Source organism: Pleurodeles waltl, chromosome 3_2 (assembly GCF_031143425.1).
Source record: "Pleurodeles waltl isolate 20211129_DDA chromosome 3_2, aPleWal1.hap1.20221129, whole genome shotgun sequence".
NCBI classification, from domain to species: domain Eukaryota; kingdom Metazoa; phylum Chordata; class Amphibia; order Caudata; family Salamandridae; genus Pleurodeles; species Pleurodeles waltl.
This window is the reverse complement of record NC_090441.1, coordinates 215,091,508-215,113,736: the sequence shown is the minus strand read 5'-3', so window position 1 is coordinate 215,113,736 and position 22,229 is coordinate 215,091,508. Positions and strand designations below refer to the sequence as shown.

The 22,229-nt window shown below is 47.9% G+C and overlaps 1 protein-coding gene across 1 annotated transcript in view; it reads right to left on the bottom strand.

Annotated features, from left to right (window-relative positions):
* LOC138286710 (unconventional myosin-X-like) overlaps positions 1 to 22,229 on the bottom strand; it is a 483,148-nt gene that overhangs the window by 24,098 nt on the left and 436,821 nt on the right. Inside the window, exons 32-35 of the mRNA XM_069227214.1 lie at positions 18,365 to 18,559; positions 11,596 to 11,753; positions 4,904 to 5,027; positions 2,078 to 2,375 (exon numbers count right to left, since the gene is read on the bottom strand). Coding sequence (XP_069083315.1) covers positions 2,078 to 2,375; positions 4,904 to 5,027; positions 11,596 to 11,753; positions 18,365 to 18,559 — 775 coding nt within the window. The remainder of the gene's footprint in view (positions 1 to 2,077; positions 2,376 to 4,903; positions 5,028 to 11,595; positions 11,754 to 18,364; positions 18,560 to 22,229) is intronic.

The window sequence follows — 22,229 nt, the reverse complement described above, 5'->3', positions numbered from 1 at the left end:
AATGAAGAAAACAGGATCATTAATCGTTTTTATAAGATTGCAAAATGGAAGCTACCCCCAAAACCACTCCCTGCTGTCCCCCAACATTGACTCCCCCTCCCCCGACCTTTAAGACAATCTCCCACTTTCGCAAACTATGTGGTTTTTGCAACATTTTAGTAAATGGTCGACCACGATATTCTGTCTTTTCCAACCTGGGCTCAAAGAGACCTTTGGGCAGTAGTGATGACAAAGATGGCTGCATCATCCCCGAAGAGTCAAACCTTACTTAGGAGTGTCTCACTTGTCACTCATGAACACAGTGAAGACTTCTGCGAAGTAGCGATTCACTGGCACTTCATGCCTCACCTCCTTTAGATTCTGTACTCTCCTCTCAATATTGCTCTCTTTGCATTGAATTTACTAATACTCTCCACTGTTGTCTGATTACAGGGTCTGTTGTCCAACCTCACGCACCCTCTTGACTTTGGAATCATAAAGGGCTTCAAGTAAATTTGTCCAGTTGATTCCCCAGTGCTGGCAGCCATTTCCCATCACTGTGGTGTACATCAAGTCCTTTCTCTACATGAACTGGGAAGAATACAGCTTCATCCAGAAGCATCTGACCCTGCCAGGTTCAGCACCAGTGGGACCAGGGACATCAACAACTGACAACAGAGCTCGGACTTCCTTTGCGTATGGCAGCCATGAACCAGGCACCACCTTCTATATCAGATCAGCATATGGACTTTCTCCCTCACTGATTTCACATTATGAAGAGTACAGCTAAGACATGAGGAGCAAGAAAGCTTGAAAGCTAGGATAAAAAGCAGAATTGCACTGAGCACTAACTCACAGACTCTACTACAAACAACCACACTCGCCAAATACTAACTCTTAGGCACAACTACAAATAACCACACACACCAAACAAACCTAACTGTAGGCACAACCACAAATAACCAAACACACCTAACACTAACCTACAAATACAACTACAAATAACCACATTCAACAAACACCTGCAGACACAACTACAAACAACTAAAGCCGCTAAACACTAATCTACAGGTACAGCTACAAAATAACCACACCCACCAAACAATAACACGCAGGCACAACTAGAAATAACCACACCCACCAAACACTAACATACATCCACAGCTACAGGCACAACTACAAATAACCACACACACCAAACACTAACCTACAAATACAACTACAAATAACCACATTCAAAAAACACCTGCAGACACAACTACAAATGAATACAGCCACCAAGAACTAACCTACAAGCACAACCACAAATAACCGCACACACCAAACACTAGCCTACAGACACAACCATATATAAGCACATTCAACAAACACTGACCTATAGATACAACCACATTCAACAAACACTAACCTACAGAGAACTATAATAGTTATCATACATACTGAAAACCGTACAGGAACAAGAACTATAACACAACTAACAAATAAAATCAGACTCAATTATGTAGTGGAGTCATCTAAACTGAGCACTGAAAGCACTCAGACTCAACACCACCGCAAGGTCATACTAATGACAGAATGTGCTCGACATAAATGAACTTATGCTGCTAGTCTAAGATGGCTAAGAAGGTTCTAGTGCCCGCACATCCTTTTCCACTTGTCTCATCATAAAAGAACCCAGTACAGCACATCTCACCCACTGTCTCCCTTCCAGGAACCAATCACATCCATCAGTGAGAATATGTGCATCTCTGACCTGGTAATACAATAATTGAGTAAAATCTGTGGCCAGTACTAAAACTTCATAATCTTTCCAAACCTATCACAGCCCCTTCTGCCACAGCACTGTGCACTGCAAGCTGTGGATGTCGCTGCCCTAATATACGGTGCCACTGGTACTGTCCACCACAGTAGCTTTCAGGTAGATTGCTGACCCCAGGAAGATGCAGGAAGTGAAACTGGATGGCAAGAAGCAGTAGGGAGAAGGTAGGATTGTAGAAGATTGAGAATAAGACCCTAGGTGTGAGGATCTATGACTTCATACTGGGATACAGAAGCCAAAGTCGGAGCAAGGGAAGGGCGCTGCGCCATTGCACTTTACCTCTTGAGGTGGAAGCGGAGGTAGCGGAGGATCCCGCGGCTGGGCAGGAACGTGCAGCTCATGCAGGACAGCAGCTGCCAGTGATGGAGGTTCCCAGTGCTGTTTGGCTGCGGCACGTGGTTGGTCTGCTTGATCAGCTGGCAGTAGACCTCGTCGCGGAGGGGCTTGAGATCCTGGCAGGTCTGCAAGATTCCCTGAATGATGGGCACTGGATCTGCCACCGTCTCTAGCTCCTGCAGGGAGTTAAAGACCTTCACAGCCTCATCCTGCAGGGTGGTGTAGCCCTTCTCTCGCTGCACTGCAAGAAATGCAGATTCCTTCAATCCATCAACAGGCATTAAAAGGCTCCTACTGTAACTGCGCTCGTTATATGGATAGTAATGTTGTTTGGAATATTTTATCTACCATAAAAAGTTCTGGAACTAGTTTTGTATCACGTCAAAAATCAGTTATTGCAAAAGAAGATGTGACGACATTGTATGACTACACAATACAAAGTGGTGGCTTATGCTATAGTGATCACACATCAGCTACGTGGTCGAAGTAGGAGAAAATGGTGTGAAGCAGATGAGGACTGTCAACGGTGGTGCTCCCTTGGTACCTGCCACCGCGGGTGGAAAAATCAGTCCTGGAGCACAGGCCCAGCCCGGTATGTACAGGGAAAAAATGGTACCAAAGCACACGCCACCCAACAATTGTCTTAGACAATGATATAAAAAGAAAACTTTGCTGACCTTTACTATTGACATAAGTTTCCTTGACTTCAATCTACAATTCTTCGTATCACATACACAACATCTCCAAAGAGCAGCAAGTGACTTCTGCTTGGTCGCCACTCTATGAACTGGGGCATCCTATCACACTATCTGTATACGTTACGCTGCCGCCACAGCACGTCAACTTCTCCTCCTGAATGGTGGTGGAGGTTTTGCTTGCTCACATTCTTATCACCTTTTTCCTTCACAGATGATCTGACATCCTACGGCCCTTCAGCGGTAGTATAACACCCACAGGGGTTACGTGTGTTTTCTGGGTTGTCATCACAACTCACAATAATGTACACTCTTTGCAGCCTTGAAAAAGTCTTGTAGACAAAAAACATGTCAGCTGCTCTTTGGAGATGTGTTATATGTGATACGAAGAACTGTAGAAAATGGAATTCAAGGATACTGATAATAAGAAAACTTTGCCCACCTTTAGTATTGACATATCATTGTCTAATTGTTGGGACGTGTGTGTGTGTGTGTGCGATTGTATGATCTGGAGGTACATGAGCATCTCAAGTCCAACAGAAGAACCAGGCAGAGCATTCCAGACCTAGGGCCCCGAGGAGGTGAGGCTACCCCTCCACAGCGGCCAGGATCGAAGGGCATGAATCTCACCATGGGTACCATGAGCGACAGACTAACAACAGGTGGCACCTTTGGGTTCCGTTACACACTGGTAGTACCTTGGACACCATGACCTTTTACCATTTGGCTTCCAGTAGCAATCATAAAAATTGTGCTTCTGCAGCTTTCTCCAAACAAGAGGTGAATGAAGGATGCCCCCTGCTTTCCTTGCAGCGGATATCTTTCACATCTCAACTGTTAGTTCCGAATTAGCAAAGTGAAAAAATGCCATTTCTGAATGAAGGAGGTTACAAAATAAAGGTCCACAAAGAGGACGTGTAAAAATTAATACTACGAGACCTACAGGAAATTACATAAAAAGGCCTGTAGAAATGCATGCAAGAGGACCTGGTGGAAGGTACTGAAAGACAGAATGTAACATTTAATGCAAATGAGACATCAGGAAATGACAGAAGAAGCTCTTAATAATCAATGTAAGAGCAACAGTACCAGTTAACTTGTGAGTCCCTTTTGGAAACAACGTAAGCGGGCCTGTAGGAACTAAGATAAGAGGGAGGATGGAATTTGATGCAAACAGCTCGTGGGAAAGAATGAAGGAGGTTTATGAATGACCATGGGAGGGCACGTGGCTGATGAGTTCATTCTTCCTAATCCACACAGTTTATTTCATTTCTGGGAATCTAACAAAAGGAAACTTTTACGCTGCTCATTGCAACCAAGACCAGACCAGATCTCTTCACATTAAGTCTGCAAAATCTCCCGGGCAATCTGGGATCTACTGCTGTGCATGGTCGGAGCGGTGTTTAATGAATACACGCGGTGGCCATGTCGGGTACTCACATTTCACAATAGGGTGCTGCTCCAGAAGAGCCTGTGCTCGTCGGGGGCTGGGCATGGGTCCCTTAAGGGATTGTATATTCCTGTATCGTAGCAGTACTGGGGTACACAAGGCATTAGGTGGGATGACTCTGTATCCCAGGCAAGGGAGTTTGTGTAAGAATCAAATGTTCAACATCTCGAGAGAGCAGACTAAGAAGGTAGTTTGCATCAGTTGGGCACAAACTGAATGGCGTCGAGGGTAGTGTGATCAGGTGAGGACAATACAGGAGATGGGCACGCAGACTCGATGGGGGCATACAGAAGGGGTGGAGGGCCTATTTAGCAGGTGAAGCTCATTAACAGATGGGTCCCACTGAACTGATTAGGATTCACCTAACAGGTGAAGACACTCTCAGGGAAGATGCTGTAGTGAGCGGATGAACCAAGGAGAAATGGCAAATCTATACTATGGGTGTGAGTGTATACTGAGGAAGTAAACACACAGAGGGAGTAAATGCACACTAGTGAGGGCCAATCACAAGTAGGCATCCAAAAGTAAATGGCAAATAAATATATATTTTTTATATTAAGACTTGACAACAAATTGCTTTTAATCATACAGACATCTTGCTCCTTCGAGATAAAAAGGACTTACGGTTTAGGCGGACGTCCCCGTAGGGCAATGGAAGTAGCGGGGAGTGCAGCGGATGCTGGGTGTACCGCAGGATAGGGTTCCTCTTGTACGTCTGCTCCACCAACTCGCAGTTGGAACAGTTTTCCTAAAGAAAGAAGTCAGTTTTCAAACAGTACTTGGTATCAGATCAATGCTAATATTACCACAGAGAGGCTGCTGGGCAGCTAAGACCCGACATATGGACACATACTGCTACTAAGATTTGTTCTGTGGGGTTGTCATTTGGGATTATAAGGCCTATTGGGGCAGATACGGAGCACCCCAGTAGGTGTATGAAGGGCGGTTATCATCTGGGCAGCTATGGAGGATCTCTGCATGTATTTGGTTTTGAGTCCTACTGATGTATCTGTGCTACGCTTGGAGTCCCTGGAGGTGTAAGGTCCTACAGATACATCTGGGCTGCTTTGGGAGGGCATTGTGGATGTCTGGCCTCTGGTTACATGGATACATTTGCAGCACTGGAGGGGGCCCTGTGGATGTCTTGCCAGGGTTACATGGACACACCTTTGCAGCAGTGGTGGGGGGGGGCTGTGGACATCTGGGGTTACATGGAAACATCTGAGCAGCACTGGAGGAGGGCCCTGTGGATGTCTGACCTGGGGTTACATGGATACATCTGTGCAGCACTGCAGGAGGGGCCCCTGTGGATGTCTGCCCTGGAGTCTCATGGCCCCACCTTTTTCAGCAGTGGAGGAAGGGGGCTGTGGACATCTGGTCTGGGGTTACATGGAAACATCTGTGCAGCACTGTAGGAGGGGCCCCTGTGGATGTCTGCCCTGGAGTCTCATGGCCCCACCTTTTTCAGCAGTGGAGAAAGGGGGCTGTGGACATCTGGTCTGGGGTTACATGGAAACATCTGTGCAGCACTGTAGGAGTGGCCCGTGGATATCTCACCTGGGGTTACATGTGTAGATCTGTGCGGTTCTGGAGGAGATGGAGCCCGGTGGATATCTGGCCTGGGATTACATGGCTACATCTGTGCAGCACAGGATGAGGGAGGCCCTGTGGATGTCTGTCCTGTGGTTAAATGGATACATCTGAGCAGCACTTGAGGAGGGGCACTGTGGATGTCTGGCCTACGGTTACATAGGTACATATGTGCAGCACTGGAGGAGGGGCCCTGTGGATATCTGGCCTGTGGTTATATTGGCACTGGAGGGGGCCTCTGTGGATGTCTGGTGTGGGGGTACATTGATATATCTGTGCAGCACTGGAGGAGAGGACCCTGTGGATGTCTGGCCTGGGGTTACATGGATACGTCTCTGCAGCACTGGATGACGGAGGCCCTGTGGATGGCTGTCCCGTGGTTACATGGATACATCTGTGCAGCGCTGGAGGAGGGGCCCTTTGGATGTCTGACAGGGCCTCTCCTACAGTGCTGCACAGATATATCCATGTACCTGTGAGAAAGTAGCCTCTTTCTAGCCTTGTTACCCCCACTTTTGGCCTGTTTGTGAGTGTATGTCAGGGTGTTTTCACTGTCTCACTGGGATCCTGCTAGCCAGGGCCCAGTGCTCATAGTGAAAACCCTATCTTTTCAGTATGTTTGTTATGTGTCACTGGGACCCTGCTAGTCAGGACCCCAGTGCTCATAAATTTGTGGCCTATATGTGTGTGTTCCCTGTGTAGTGCCTAACTGTCTCACTGAGGCTCTGCTAATCAGAACCTCAGGAATTATGCTCTCTCATTTCTTTCCAAATTGTCACTAACAGGCTAGTGACCAATTTTACCAATTCACATTGGCTTACTGGAACACCCTTATAATTCCCTAGTATATGGTACTGAGGTACCCAGGGTATTGGGGTTCCAGGAGATCCCTATGGGCTGCAGCATTTCTTTTGCCACCCATAGGGAGCTCTGACAATTCTTACACAGGCCTGCCACTGCAGCCTGAGTGAAATAACGTCCACGTTATTTCACAGCCATTTTACACTGCACTTAAGTAACTTATAAGTCACCTATATGTCTAACCTTTACCTGGTAAAGGTTAGGTGCAAAGTTACTTAGTGTGAGGGCACCCTGGCACTAGCCAAGGTGCCCCCACATTGTTCAGAGCCAATTCCCTGAACTTTGTGAGTGCGGGGACACCATTACACGCGTGCACTACATATGGGTCACTACCTATATGTAGCTTCACAATGGTAACTCCGAATATGGCCATGTAACATGTCTATGATCATGGAATTGCCCCCTCTATGCCATCCTGGCATAGTTGGCACAATCCCATGATCCCAGTGGTCTGTAGCACAGACCCTGGTACTGCCAAACTGCCCTTCCTGGGGTTTCACTGCAGCTGCTGCCAACCCCTCAGACAGGCATCTGCCCTCCTGGGGTCCAGCCAGGCCTGGCCCAGGATGGCAGAACAAAGGACTTCCTCTGAGAGGGGGTGTTACACCCTCTCCCTTTGGAAAATGGTGTGAAGGCAGGGGAGGAGTAGCCTCCCCCAGCCTCTGGAAATGCTTTCTAGGGCACAGAGGTGCCCAATTCTGCATAAGCCAGTCTACACCGGTTCAGGGGACCCCTTAGCCCGGCTCTGGCGCGAAACTGGACAAAGGAAAGGGGAGTGACCACTCCCCTGACCTGCACCTCCCCTGGGAGGTGTCCAGAGCTCCTCCAGTGTGCTCCAGACCTCTGCCATCTTGGAAACAGAGGTACTGCTGGCACACTGGACTGCTCTGAGTGGCCAGTGCCACCAGGTGACGTCAGAGACTCCTTCTGATAGGCTCCTTCAGGTGTTAGTAGCCTATCCTCTCTCCTAGGTAGCCAAACCCTCTTTTCTGGCTATTTAGGGTCTCTGTCTCTGGGGAAACTTTAGATAACGAATGCAAGAGCTCATCCGAGTTCCTCTGCATCTCTCTCTTCACCTTCTGCCAAGGAATCGACTGCTGACCGCGCTGGAAGCCTGCAAACCTGCAACATAGTAGCAAAGACGACTACTGCAACTCTGTAACACTGATCCTGCCGCCTTCTCGACTGTTTTCCTGCTTGTGCATGCTGTGGGGGTAGTCTGCCTCCTCTCTGCACCAGAAGCTCCGAAGAAATCTCCCGTGGGTCGACGGAATCTTCCCCCTGCAACCGCAGGCACCAAAAAGCTGCATTACCGGTCCCTTGGATCTCCTCTCAGCACGACGAGCGAGGTCCCTCGAATCCAGCGACTCTGTCCAAGTGACCCCCACAGTCCAGTGACTCTTCAGTCCAAGTTTGGTGGAGGTAAGTCCTTGCCTCACCTCGCTGGGCTGCATTGCTGGGAACCGCGACTTTTGCAGCTACTCCGGCCCCTGTGCACTTCCGGCGGAAATCCTTTGTGCACAGCCAAGCCTGGGTCCACGGCACTCTAACCTGCATTGCACGACTTTCTAAGTTGGTCTCCGGCGACGTGGGACTCCTTTGTGCGACTTCGGGTGAGCACCATTTCACGCATCCTCGTAGTGCCTGTTTCTGGCACTTCTCCGGGTGCTACCTGCTTCAGAGAGGGCTCCTTGTCTTGCTCGACGTCCCCTCTCTCTGCTGGTTCAATTTGCGGCCTCCTGGTCCCTCCTGGGCCACAGCAGCGTCCAAAAACGCTAACTGCACGATTTGCAGCTAGCAAGGCTTGTTGGCGTTCTTTCGGCGGGAAAACACTTCTGCACGACTCTCCATGGCGAGAGGGATCCGTCCACCAAAGGGGAAGTATCTAGCCCTTTTCGTTCCTGCAGAAACCTCAGCTTCTTCTGTCCAGTAGAAGCTTCTTTGCACCCACAGCTGGCATTTCCTGGGCATATGCCCATCTCCGACTTGCTTGTGACTTTTGGACTTGGTCCCCTTGTTCCACAGGTACCCTAGATTGGAAATCCACAGTTGTTGCATTGTTGGTTTGTGTCTTTCCTGCCTTATTCCTCTAACACGACTTCTTTGTCCTTAGGGGAACTTTGGTGCACTTTGCACTCACTTTTCAGGGTCTTGGGGAGGGTTATTTTTCTAACTCTCACTATTTTCTAATAGTCCCAGCGACCCTCTACAAGGTCACATAGGTTTGGGGTCCATTCGTGGTTCGCATTCCACTTTTGGAGTATATGGTTTGTGTTGCCCCTATCCCTATGTTTCCCCATTGCATCCTATTGTAACTATACATTGTTTGCACTGTTTTCTAAGACTATACTGCATATTTTTGCTATTGTGTATATATATCTTGTATATATTTCCTATCCTCTCACTGAGGGTACACTCTAAGATACTTTGGCATATTGTCATAAAAATAAAGTACCTTTATTTTTAGTATAACTGTGTATTGTGTTTTCTTATGATATTGTGCATATGACACTAAGTGGTACTGTAGTAGCTTCACACGTCTCCTAGTTCAGCCTAAGCTGCTCTGCTAAGCTACCATTATCTATCAGCCTAAGCTGCTAGACACCCTATACACTAATAAGGGATAACTGGGCCTGGTGCAAGGTGCAAGGTGCAAGTACCCCTTGGTACTCACTACAAGCCAGTCCAGCCTCCTACAGTACCCCACGCCAGATATCCACAGAGGCTCCCCTCCAGTGCTGCACGGGGGCTGTGGACGTGTGGCCCAGGGATACATTGGTACATCTGTGCAGCACTAGAGGAGGGGCCCTGTGGATGTCTGTCCTGGAGTTACATGGAGACATCTGTTCAGCACTGGAGGAGGGGGGCTGTGGATGTGTGGTCTAGGATTACATTGATACATCTGTGCAGCAGTGGAGGAGGGGCCCTGTGGATGTCTGACCTGGGGTTACATGGATACATGTGTGTGGCACTGGAGGAGGAGAACCCTGTGGATGTCTGGCCTGGGGTTACATGGACACATCTGTGAAGCTTCTGGAGCCCCTGCAGATGTACATGTGAGTATTAACGGATGGATCTGGGCCTTGCTTGAGGACATGGACATATCTGAGCACTACAGGAGGCAATGAATCAATCATAGCATTTGTAAAGCGCACTACTCATTTGTGAGGGTCTCAAGGCGCTGAAGGGAGGGCGAGGGTGCTGCTACTGCTCGAACAGCCAGGTCTTGAGGTATCTCCTGAAGGTTACCAGGTCCTGTGTCTGTAGCAGGTGGATAGGAAGGATGCTCCACGTCTTGGCGGCGAGGTGTGAGAACGATCTGCCACTGATGGTCTTTCTATGGATGCATGGAACGGTGGGGAGGGCAAGGTCAGTGGAGCAAAGCTGACGGGTCAGGGTGTAGAAGGTGAGTCGTCTGTTGAGGTATTCTGGTCCAGCTTTGGGCAGTGCTTTGTGAGCGTGGGTGAGGAGCTTGAACATGATTCTCTTGTTGACAGGGAGCCAGTGCAGGTCTCTCAGGTGGGCAGTATTGTGGCTGTTGATGTCCATGATGAGTGGTGCGGAGGCGTTCTGTATGCGTTGCAGTCTTTTCTGGAGCTTGGCCGTGGTTCCTGTGTACAGGGTGTTGCCGTAGTCCAGTTTGCTGCTTACGAGGGCTTGGGTGACCGTCCTTCTGGTTCCCATGGGGACCCATCTGTAGATCTTCTGAAGCATGCGGAGGGTGTTGAAGCAGGAGGAAGAGACTGCGTTGACTTGCTGGCTCATTGATAGCGATGAGTCCAGGATGAACCCCAGGTTGTGGGTGTTGGTGTGGTTCCCAGTGTGGCAAGCCAACAGGAGTCGTCCCAGGCGGAGGGGGTGGAGCCGAGGATGAGGACCTCCGTTTTGTCAGAGTTCAGTTTCAGGCAGCTGTTCATCCATTCGGCGATGGCCTTCATTCCTTCGTGGAGGTTGGTTTTGGCTGTGGCAGGGTCCTTGGTGAGGGAGAGGATCAGCTGAGTGTCATCGGCGTATGAGACAATGTTGAAGTTGTGTGATCGGATGATGTTTGTGAGTCATGTAAACATTAAAGCGAGTCGGACTGAGGGATGACCCTTGGGGTACGCTGCAGATGATCTTGGTGGCTTTAGAGCGGAATGGAGAGAGGTGGACTCTCTGGGTTCTGCCAGTGAGGAAGGAGGTAATCATGTCCAGGGCTCTGTTGCGGATCCCTACGTTTCGTGGATGCGTGTGCGTAGGGTGTGGTGGCAGACGGTTCAGGAGGATGAGGGCTGCAGTTTTGCCATTGTTAAGTAGGGTCCTGATGTCGTCGGTGGCGGCTATGAGGGAGGTTTCGGTGATGTAGTTGCTGCGGAATCCAGATTGGGATGAGTCCAGAGTGTTGTTCTCCTTGAGGAAGCGGGTCAGTTGTCTGTTGACAATATTTTCGAACACTTCTGCTGGGAAGGGGAGCAGGGAGATGGGCTGAAAGTTCTTGAGCTCCTTTGGGTCCACCTTGGGTTTCTTGAGGAGGGCGTTGATCTCGGCGTGTTTCCAGCTCTCCAGGAAGGTGGCGGTCCCAAAGGAGCTGTTGATGATCACTCTGATGTATGTCAGCATATCCCCAATACATGCACTCAAACTCTTATCAAGATTATGTACAGTGCTCCATGTATAGCACTCCATTGCCCACTAGAGCTTCTTCTACTCTAATCAAATACCCTAATCAATAAATTTTGTTTGTCGCTGTGCAAATTATGGATGTAATGTCTCTTTAAGAAAGTGGTTTATCCTAGCCCTGCATTTGGATAGTGAATGTTTCCATGAGGGCCCATAAGGGTTCTTGACGAATTGAACCCTAAAGTCTCCCATGTGCCACAACCTACCTTGATGTCTCGTATCAGCTGCTGCGTGGGTGTTTCTATAGGCACTTTGCTGTCAATAACACCTTGGATGGCCGATGCCCACCTCATCGCCTCGTTTAGGAGTTTTGTGTACAGCCGATATGAATGTTTACGTCCATGAACTATAATATTCCAGTACCCTAGGAACATAAGAAAAGAATATGTTATTAATGGTAATATTCTAAAACACTGAGTATCTCCTCCACAATACAAAGATATGTATTTACATTTAACAACATAAGGGAGGACTTTCCTTTGACAAAAGCACTGTGGCACAAGCCCTGGTATGCTTTGGAAGATCAGTGCTCGTGGGAACCAAACAGAGCTAGCAGTAGACGGTGAGGGATTGAAACATTTGCTATAGATTAAGGGCCTCATATGTTTTGTTGTGGTCAGCTGCCAGACCGACAGAGTAATGTACTTTGTTGCCCTGACTGAGGTGCTGATGGCCAGATTTTGCAATCTTAGCTGGTCCAGTGGACTTTTCTAACATTCATAAGAACCACCATCATGACGGTTCCTGTCAATGCATTTTAATTTTGCTGTACATCTTCGTCAACATGACAGCCTTGCAGCAAACATATCAATTTCTTTTTATTCTCAAAAAGAAAATCCAAATCAGGATTTTCTTTTTGAAAATAAAAAAACAAAGCCCCCCCTTTTCCCACGATGAATGGGACATCCTTGAGCACTTTTCCAAGCCCCTTACTGCCAGGTTTTCCTAGCAGTGTCAGGCACTGAGAAACCGCTAAATGTACATCCTTTTAAATTAGGTGGGAGGACATTTAGCCAAACCTCTGATGGCACTTCTCCATTGGGCCGTCACAGAAGTTAGACCATGGTAGTCACTGAGTAGTCTCCGCTGTTATCTTATGATGGTCCGCCTGCATTTAAATCTGTCAGGCAGACCACAGTCTTGGCAGGGAGGGAATGTCTTTGCTGTTGTCTCTCAGCCACAATATAAACCAGGCTCTTAGTTATGTTATGTTCAGGCCACTTTTAAAGTGTGCATCTTAACCCACAGTTTTTCCTGGCGCTGATAGTAAGGGCCATGTTTTCAGTTTCTTCCTGAATTCAAGGACTAAGATGGTGGCCTTAATGTGAAGGGGGAGTTTGTTCTAGGCATTAGAAGCCAGGCACGTGAAGGCGTGGTAGCTGGCTCGGGCTCTTTGGATCTGGGGGGACACAGCGATTAGGAGGTTGGCTATGTGAAGGTGTCTGGTGGGGGTGTGAAGGCTGATGTTGCAGTTCAGACAAGCAGGGCCTAGGTTGTGGAGTGCTTTGTATTCATGTGAGAGTGACCTGAACAGTGCAGCCTTTGTCTTGGGAGCCACTGGAGGTCTAAGAGGTGAGGAGAAATGTTGGTATGTCGAGGGAGATTGAATGAGTTTGGCTGCTGCATTCTAAATGCGGTGGGTGGAGATTTCCGAAGTCTAGCTTGAAGGTTTTTTGAGGAAGGCACAAAGATTTTCCTGAGGTTCATGAGGGTGTTGAAGAAGGGTGAGATCATCAAGTTGAATCGGCTAGACATCTACGGTCTGTTGTTGACCTCGATTCTCGAATTCTCAAATTCTAGCTTGGCTGGACGGGTTGTGGGCCACATGGGGTGTGGGCTAGAGCTCAGATGGCCACCAGACAAAAGACAAGCATGATTAGTCCTTTATAACCGAGTACTACCTCCGTCTTATCAGAGTACAGCTTAAGGCAGTTGGGTTTCATCCAGAGGGAGATTTCTGACTCAAACTTTGCTTGGGTGCTGGTGGTGTCCTTGGTGAGAGGAGAGAATGAGTTGTGTGTCATCTGAGATGATGTTAATTATATAAGGATCGTTTGATGTTGGCAAGTGTGGCCATACAGATATTTAAGACCTTGGGGCTGAGTGATGATCCCTGGGGGACTCCACACATCAGCTCGGTGGGTTTGGGGTGCAGGGGTAGGCTGACTTTCTGCATGTGTCCTGTGAGGAAGGAGCTGATCAACTGAAGGGCTCTTCCTTGAATACCTGAGTTGTGGAGGCGTTGGAGGAGGATCAGGTGGGAAACAACATTGAATGCTGCAGAGAGATCGAGGAGGATGAGGGCTGTGGTGTTGCCTATTTCCACAATGGTTCTGATGTCATCAGTGGTGGTGATGAGGGCAGTTTCAGTGTTGTGGTTCACTCTGAAGACTGACTGGGAAAACTCCAGGAGGTGGTGGTTCGTTAGTCTCTTGTTGGTGAGGTTCTCCAAGACTTGAGCTGGGTAGAGTAGAAGGGAGATGGGTCTGTAGTTTGCCGGTGAAGTTAGATCTGCTGTAGGGTTTTTTCAGTGGAAGCAGTATGGTGGAGTGTCTCCTGTGGTCCAGGAAAATAGTCATCGTAAGGGAGTCATTGAGGACTGGGGTGAGGCAGAGGGTCTCAAGACCTCTTGTGAAGGCGAAGTGCGGGCAAGGGTTCAATGGGGCTCCTGAGTGGATGGAGTGCATGGCCGTGGTGGTTTCCATGTAGGTGATAGCGGGCCAGCAAGTCAGGATAGTTTCTGAGGTGCTGTCATTATCTTTAAGAAGGTTCGGTTGGGGTTCGAGGTTGTCGTAGATTGTGCTTCTTGTCACAGAGGAGGAGAGAGTGATGGGTTGATGGTAGCAGAAATGATGGCGGCCGAGGTGAATTCCTTCACAATGGAGAACATTTCCTCAGAGTTATTAGTACTGTTGCCTATTTGCTCGGTTAGTGCTGCGTGCTTGGGGGCTTTCAGTTGCTACTGGTATTGCTGGATGGCTGATTTGGAGGTCTGTTTGTTGGTGTCTGCATGGTGAGTCTCCATTTCTATAGATCTGTGGTACACAAATACCGCAAAGATATATACAGATTTTGCTGCTCTGTGGAATGAATAACCTCACATTACTTTGTGGTTGAGAGCAGTAGCTGCGGATCAAATTTATAAAAATGGGGTTTTAATTTAAATCTGTAGGGGGATGGACCAAGCTTCAGTAGCAATGTTCAGAGGATGCATGTTCCATTGCCAAACCTTTGGGGTACACCAAGCATCTACTTTACTCTGAGCTCTCGCAGGTTACTATTGTAGATGGAAGAGCACTGCAGAGGCGGGAGGCACAGGGCTGCATTTTCTTACTCCTGTATGTTGAGCATAGCCAGTGCGTATCTGCTTAGACGAGGAAAACACCTTCGAGGAGAGATTAGATGTTGATGGGAAGTCGGTACACTGACGTACAGGAGATTTAACCCCAAGACTATTTTCAGATTATTGTCCTGCCCGTAGTATTCTGGACCCCATAGACCCTTAGATGTCTGGGACAGACTAGATGGCGTCTGCTGATGTATCAAAAAACTTCTAGGCATTTATCCTTAATGGTGGAGGTGACACATCGGTTGTGTACAGAAATCTGGTGTGGGGAGAGTTTGATAGAGGGCTTGGTGTCGGAGACAGTAATTGTGTCTGGGAATCATTATGCTTCAGAAAACCTATTTCTGTCCTTCATGCAGTGGGCACTGTCAGGTGTCCATGGAGTGGAAAGATTGGGGTATCCTCAAATTAAAACTGGTAGAAAATGAGCTGCATTATGGTCAGGGTGAGGGCACTGCAGAACAGCATGTGAAGCTACTCACAGGACCCGAAAGGAGTCAGGTCAGAAGCGAGTGAGTGTTCCTTATTTACATAAATAAGAAATGGAGGAAGTGAGCCAGTCATCGGGGGAGTTTGAAAGTGATGCGGCTTCTGTGGGTTGAAGGCGAGTGGTACCATGCTACATTCTGCAGTGATTGGGCTCACAATAGGTCTACTTTGTACTAAATGTGTTGAGACCCCACAATGCATAGCACGGTGGCCTGGTCTAGAGTAAAATTCATCAATGTAAGTTACGCTTTCAGATGTCATTCTTTGGTAGGTTTGTGACCCTCTGACACTGGGAGCCAAGGTGTGTTTCTCCTCACACATGACCAGCTGGCCTCCTCAAGGAAAACAGTGTTTACAAATAAAGTAACAGTACTCGAAAACTAGCTGAAAGGAGTCTTGATCCAAAAAAGTGATAATGTTCCTTTAGAAGGGTCTCGTAAGAATAACACCGTCTTGCGATGATGCTGAAAAAGAAGGTCTTCTGGTCCAAGAAGGAAGGTGTGACTATAGTCGGTTTTGGCAGATTGTCAACTTCTGTTTGAAACAAGCGTCAGGTACCTCAGAATAGTGAAAGAATAGACGACATGGAAGATCAGAGTGTGTTATTCAAGACCAGGAAGTCTAATTGCCACTTGAAGCTACGCATCATGGATGTAGCCATGTTAGTACAAAATTAATGTACTTTAACACACCGTAGTCGCATCCTGTTTCTAGACAGGTGTAACTACTAGTTACCCGGCGAGTAGTATCACTTAGCTGATAATGTGTGGTCTTTACGAGCTGGGCGCTCTTGCTCTATCACAATAGGTCCAGCAATCGTTGGAGCTACGCCTCATCAGCTGCTTCAAGGGAGTCAGGGTTGGTTTGATGTCATAACCTGGGTCCCCTCAGAACGCTGGTGGGGTGGGCATGATACAGTTGACATATTGGGTAAACAGTGTTGTCTTCATTAATACTGGATACAATGGAATATTCAGGACGGCGGGTTACTGCTGCTGATGAAAGCCTGCTCTATATAACAATATTTTAAATTAAGTTGGTGTAACAACCAAGATGTTTTCAGATTATTTAACGCTTTTGGAGGGGGTGGGTGTAATACTGAAGAGACAGTAAGTAGTGTGCATATTTCAACTTGTTTCATTAAGGACTGTTTAGTTGTTTTTTGTAGATGAGGTTTTACGATGCTGTTAATTGCACAAGTTCGTAATTCCGCCCAAGAGCAAGATTTTCAATTTGTGGTGAATCGCTAAATGTGCCACCTAATAACTCAATACCAATTTCTAGTCATGAACCAAGGGCCAAGTCTGCATTAATGCATCCTAAATGGCATGACCATGGCCTGTAGTTTTCAAAGCCAGCTGTTTTTCGAGGGGTATCCTTGAGCAGAGCCGTGGAACTTAGTGCTGTGGCAGACGAGTGGTGCCCCTGTTGAGGTGCAAATGGAGCCTGCGCTTATTGACAGGGGCAGCTTGTCCATTAGGGTGTTGGGGCTTTTCCCCTCCCAAAATTTGCACCCTCCAGTGTGACACGTTTGGTGGATCACAGAGCCAGGCACCTTCGAGTGGTACAAAGCACGAGTGTGCCTGCATTCTACTCTGGTAGAGATGTCATTGGGGCTTTCCTCAGGGTGCCCCCAGATTACACTTAAGTGAACCTGAGGCTATCAGTCCATTGCACTGATATAATGCACTCTGGGTGGTTCAATGTGCAGCCTGGCCAGAGGCAGGTCAGTCTTCTAAGTCAGATCCATGCATCAAGCATAGGGTTGATGCATGCATGTCTGTGTGAAGTGATAATGCACACCGGGCCTTCTGAAATTGAACTACGGGGCTTATTCTAGTGTGTGATCGACATTTGAGCTGCCAACCTGTGAGACACTCTGCTGCTTGACTGGCTTTTCTGGAGAGGACCAAGCCTACTGCCCCCGTACTGGACATGAAAAACACAGACGCCCACTAAACACATGTAGAATGTAAAAGTATTCTGCAGCAGCCTTCCTGGGCTCGCTGTTCCACCGTCCCAGGGGAGTCCTGCCTAGCATGAAGGAATTTATCAGAGGAATATCTGCTTGCTTCCCAATTTCTCCAACTCAGCCCAAACCAAGTATCAGAAACAGGAAGGATAGGACACAGTCCTCGGTCCAGGCATGCTATGCAGCAGCCGACTGGGAGCATCACTCGTGGCTGACGGTCGAAGTCCCCGTTTATTGCTACGCATGCCTACTATGCCCCCCACTGCCTGTCTCCGATGCCAACAACCCAGTCTGGTCCATCATTTGCTTTTCTGAGTAACTTCTTTGAAAACTGCTTCAAAAGCTGCTCAAGTCTGGAAACTGAGCAAGAAGAATTGAAGCTGCTGCTGCAGAAGCCTTACTGTGGTTATCAGATATCGGCCTCGTGGCAGGTCTGGATCATGGCGAGGGGGCCGGGCTTCCCTCTCCCTGACACACCTCATGTACCTTCGGGATCCCTTGTCTCTCACCCTCTTCTTCTTTTCTTAGTGTCACTCTTTGTCCCCTCTTACGCGCTGCACTTCTCTCATCTCCATCACTTTTTGTGTTCATCCACGTGTCGCCCTTTTCTATTTCTTTCACTCTTTGCGATTGCCTGGCTATTGTTTTTCTTCGCTGCGGTGTTTCCGGCATTGTTTATAGTGTGTCATCCATCTTCACTCTGCATTTCTCTACACCCTTTATACCTCTCCTTGAATTGTAACACACTCTACCTTAATTTACCCGGCACACACCCGCTTATCACTATGGCACAGTGGTCTCTTCTTCATCCAAGTGCCACTCTCAGCCTTTCCTGCCACCATCTGTTGTGATCTTTTGTCAGTTTTTATCCCCACTCACCTATCTCCCATCCCTGTTGCCCACATGCCATGTTCTGCCTCATCTTTCATACTTTTAGGGGGAAGCCCTCATCCCACTGGGAAGGAGTAGTGCTTGCCCACGTCCTGCACATTGGTGTATAAGTCTGTGCCCCACCACTTTAAAGGTTCACCAGCTGCACTCTTTATTGCTTCTAGAATTATTCAGCAGACAGGACGCTGGTCTTTCTTTTGGACTTTTCTTCTTGCACATATGTAGCCTCAGACATGTCAATGCTGACACAACAATCCCACAGATGTGACCGACTCACCTGCTTCCTTAAAGACCTTCTCGTCCGGCTGCACCACCGAGCACAGACTGTTGAGCACAAGTGTCCCGAGCTTGGACGCAGAGCGCTCGGAGGACTTGTAGTAATCCAGGGCGTTGTGAGTGAGAACGAACCAGCGCTTCTTCAACTTCAGGGAGGACATTTTGCTGCCACCATGAACTTCTTTATGAAGCCAGCCTGAGAGCAGAACAAATACAATGATTTAGAAAGGACGCTAGGGATGGAGTGGGGGAAGAGAACTAAGAACATGATCTACAGCGGATAAGCCAGAGATACAGAAGCAGAAATAGACAATACGGAAGTGCCCCAGACCCGCTCACATTAGGTTCACCTCTTTTTTAAACCCCTACATGCTTTTATCATTTTCTTACTTGCCCATCACTACTGCGTTGTCTTTAGCGACTTTAAAAACAGCGGTGACTTTGGAGATCTCTTACGTCTCACTCTCAGCCTCCATGGATGTGTCTAAGAAGACCCAGGTGCTTCTGGACACCAGGAGCCTTCACGCGACAGGTGCTCTGTCTGCAGGTCTTGTGCTCTGTGTCTCTGTAGAGGTTCCTCTCAGAAGGTTTACCCCTTCAATACTGTACCTGAGATGATCACCTAGGTGTGAGAGCCACCAGCGTGCACAAGGCTGTTTGTGGCACTGCCCTTTTTATGCCCAGCAAAACAAAGCACAGAGGAACCCGTAAAACCAGCTGTGACCTGGGTAATTAGTGAGATCTGCAACATTACCTCAACAGGTATCAATAAAGCAGGGATTTTAAAATATAAAGAATATAATAAAAGAAGAAAAAAACATACAAACAAATATATTTAATGATTTTATAACATGAATTTGATATTGAAGAATAATCAAAACAGTATCGTGTTATAAATAAAAGAGCCACACGTTTGCTATGTCGACCCTAAATATTTAAAACCATCATCAGGACAGGAAAGTGCATAGAAAACGTAGCGCTGGTCGAGAAGCAGCTGTGAGAAACGAACTGATATCACGGGTGGAAACAACTGGGATTAACCACCAAATCTGCCCCTAAAGAAGCCGTAGTGGAGGGTAATTACCACACACGAGTGATACAATCGTAGTTACCTCTTCACATGCGCCGTTCACGGGTAGTGGCTCAAGAGCACCCGGTGTTCACCTTATTTTATTCACCGCACTTATTGTGGATAAAAGTTGATGCTGCTTTAAATAACCCCTTTTTTGCGGATCAATAAGGCAATATAAACACAGTTTTCTACTTGGTGGTATCCTTTTTTCTGTTCTTATTCATGATATTTTAAAACACTGTTTTATTGATACCTGTTGAGGCATTCATGCTTCTCATGCCCATGGGACCCGGGTGCGAGAGTGCGCTTCATCTGCTACGGAGCCGCGCATTACCTGTGTGTGCTTCATCTTTTACAGAGCCTCGTGTTACCTGTGTGTGCTTTACCTGCTACAGAACCTCGTGTTACCTGTGTGTGCTTTATCTGCTACAGAGCCTTGTGTTACCTGTGTGTGCTTTACCTGCTACAGAGCCTCGTGTTACCTGTGTGTGCTTTACCTGCTACAGAACCTCGTGTTACCTGTGTGTGCTTTATCTGCTACAGAGCCTCGTGTTACCTGTGTGTGCTTTACCTGCTACAGAGCCTCGTGTTACCGGTGTGTGCTTTACCTGCTACAGAGCCTCGTGTTGCCTGTGTGTGCTTTATCTGCTACGGAGCCTCGTGTTACCTGTGTGTGCTTCATCTGCTACGGAGCCTCGTGTTACCTGTGTGTGCTTCATCTTTTACAGAGCCTCCTGTTACCTGTGTGTGCTTCATCTGCTACAGAGTCTCATGTTACCTGTGTGTGCTTTATGTGCTACAGAGTCTCATGTTACCTGTGTGTGCTTTATGTGCTACAGAGCCTGGTGTTACCTGTGTGTGCTTTATCTGCTATGGAGCCTTGTGTTACCTATGTGTGTTTTATGTGCTACAGAGTCTCATGTTACCTGTGTGCGTTTTATGTGCTACAGAGCCTCGTGTTACCTGTGTGTGCTTCATCTGCTACAGAGCCTCGTGTTACCTGTGTGTGCTTCATCTGCTACAGAGCCTTGTGTTACCTGTGTGCGCTTCATCTGCTACAGAGCCTCGTGTTACCTGTGTGTGCTTCATCTGCTACAGAGTCTCATGTTACCTGTGTGTGCTTTATGTGCTACAGAGTCTCATGTTACCTGTGTGTGTGCTTTACCTGCTACAGAGCCTCGTGTTACCTGTGTGCGCTTCATCTGCTACAGAGCCTCGTGTTACCTGTGTGTGCTTTACCTGCTACAGAGTCTCATGTTACCTGTGTGCGCTTCATCTGCTACAGAACCTCGCGTTACCTGTGTGTTCTTTATGTGCTACAGAGCCCCGTGTTACCTGTGTGTGCTTTATCTGCTACAGAGCCTCGTCTTACCTGTGTGTGCTTCATCTGCTACAGAGTCTCATGTTACCTGTGTGCGCTTTATCTGCTACAGAGCCTCGTGTTACCTGTGCGTGCTTTACCTGCTACAGAGCCTCGTGTTACCTGTGTGCGCTTTATCTGCTACAGAGCCTCGTGTTACCTGTGTGTGCTTTATCTGCTACAGAGCCTCGTTTTACCTGTGTGCGCTTTATGTGCTACAGAGCCTCGTGTTACCTGTGTGTGCTTCATCTGCTACAGAGCATCGTGTTACCTGTGTGCGCTTCATCTGCTACAGAGTCTCATGTTACCTGTGTGTTCTTTATGTGCTACAGAGCCTTGTGTTACCTGTGTGTGCTTTACCTGCTACAGAGCCTCGTGTTACCTGTGTGCGCTTTATCTGTTATGGAGCCTCGTGTTACCTGTGTGTGCTTTATCTGCTACAGAGCCTTGTGTTACCTGTGTGTGCTTTATGTGCTACAGAGCCTGGTGTTACCTGTGTGTGCTTTATCTGCTATGGAGCCTTGTGTTACCTATGTGTGTTTTATGTGCTACAGAGTCTCATGTTACCTGTGTGCGTTTTATGTGCTACAGAGCCTTGTGTTACCTGTGTGTGCTTCATCTGCTACAGAGCCTTGTGTTACCTGTGTGTGCTTCATCTGCTACAGAGCCTCGTGTTACCTGTGTGCGCTTCATCTGCTACAGAGCCTCGTGTTACCTGTATGTGCTTTACCTGCTACAGAGTCTCGTGTTACATGTGTGTGCTTTATCTGCTACAGAGTCTCATGTTACCTGTGTGCGCTTTATCTTCTACAGAGCCTTGTGTTACCTGTGTGTGATTTATCTGCTATAGGGCCTCATTTTACCTGTGTATGCTTTATCTGCTACAGAGCCTCGTGTTACCTGTGTGTGCTTTATCTGCTACGGAGCCTCGTGTTACCTTTGTGTGCTTCATCTGCTACAGAACCTTGCGTTACCTGTGTGTGCTTTATCTGCTACAGAGCCTTGTGTTACCTGTGTGTGCTTTACCTGCTACAGAACCTTGTGTTCCCTGTGTGTGCTTCATCTGCTACAGAGCCTCGTGTTGCCTGCGTGTGCTTTATCTGCTACAGAGCCTTGTGTTACCGGTGTGTGATTTATCTGCTACAGAGCCTCGTGTTGCCTGCGTGTGCTTTACCTGCTACAGAGCCTCGTGTTCCCTGTGTGTGCTTCATGTGCTACAGAGCCTCGTGTTACCTGTGTGCGCTTTATCTGCTACAGAGCCTTGTGTTCCCTGTGTGTGCTTCATCTGCTACAGAGCCTCGTGTTACCTGTGTGCGCTTTATCTGCTATAGAGCCTCGTGTTCCCTGTGTGTGCTTCATCTGCTACAGAGCCTCGTGTTACCTGTGTGCGCTTTATCTGCTACAGAGCCTCGTGTTACCTGTGTGCGCTTTATC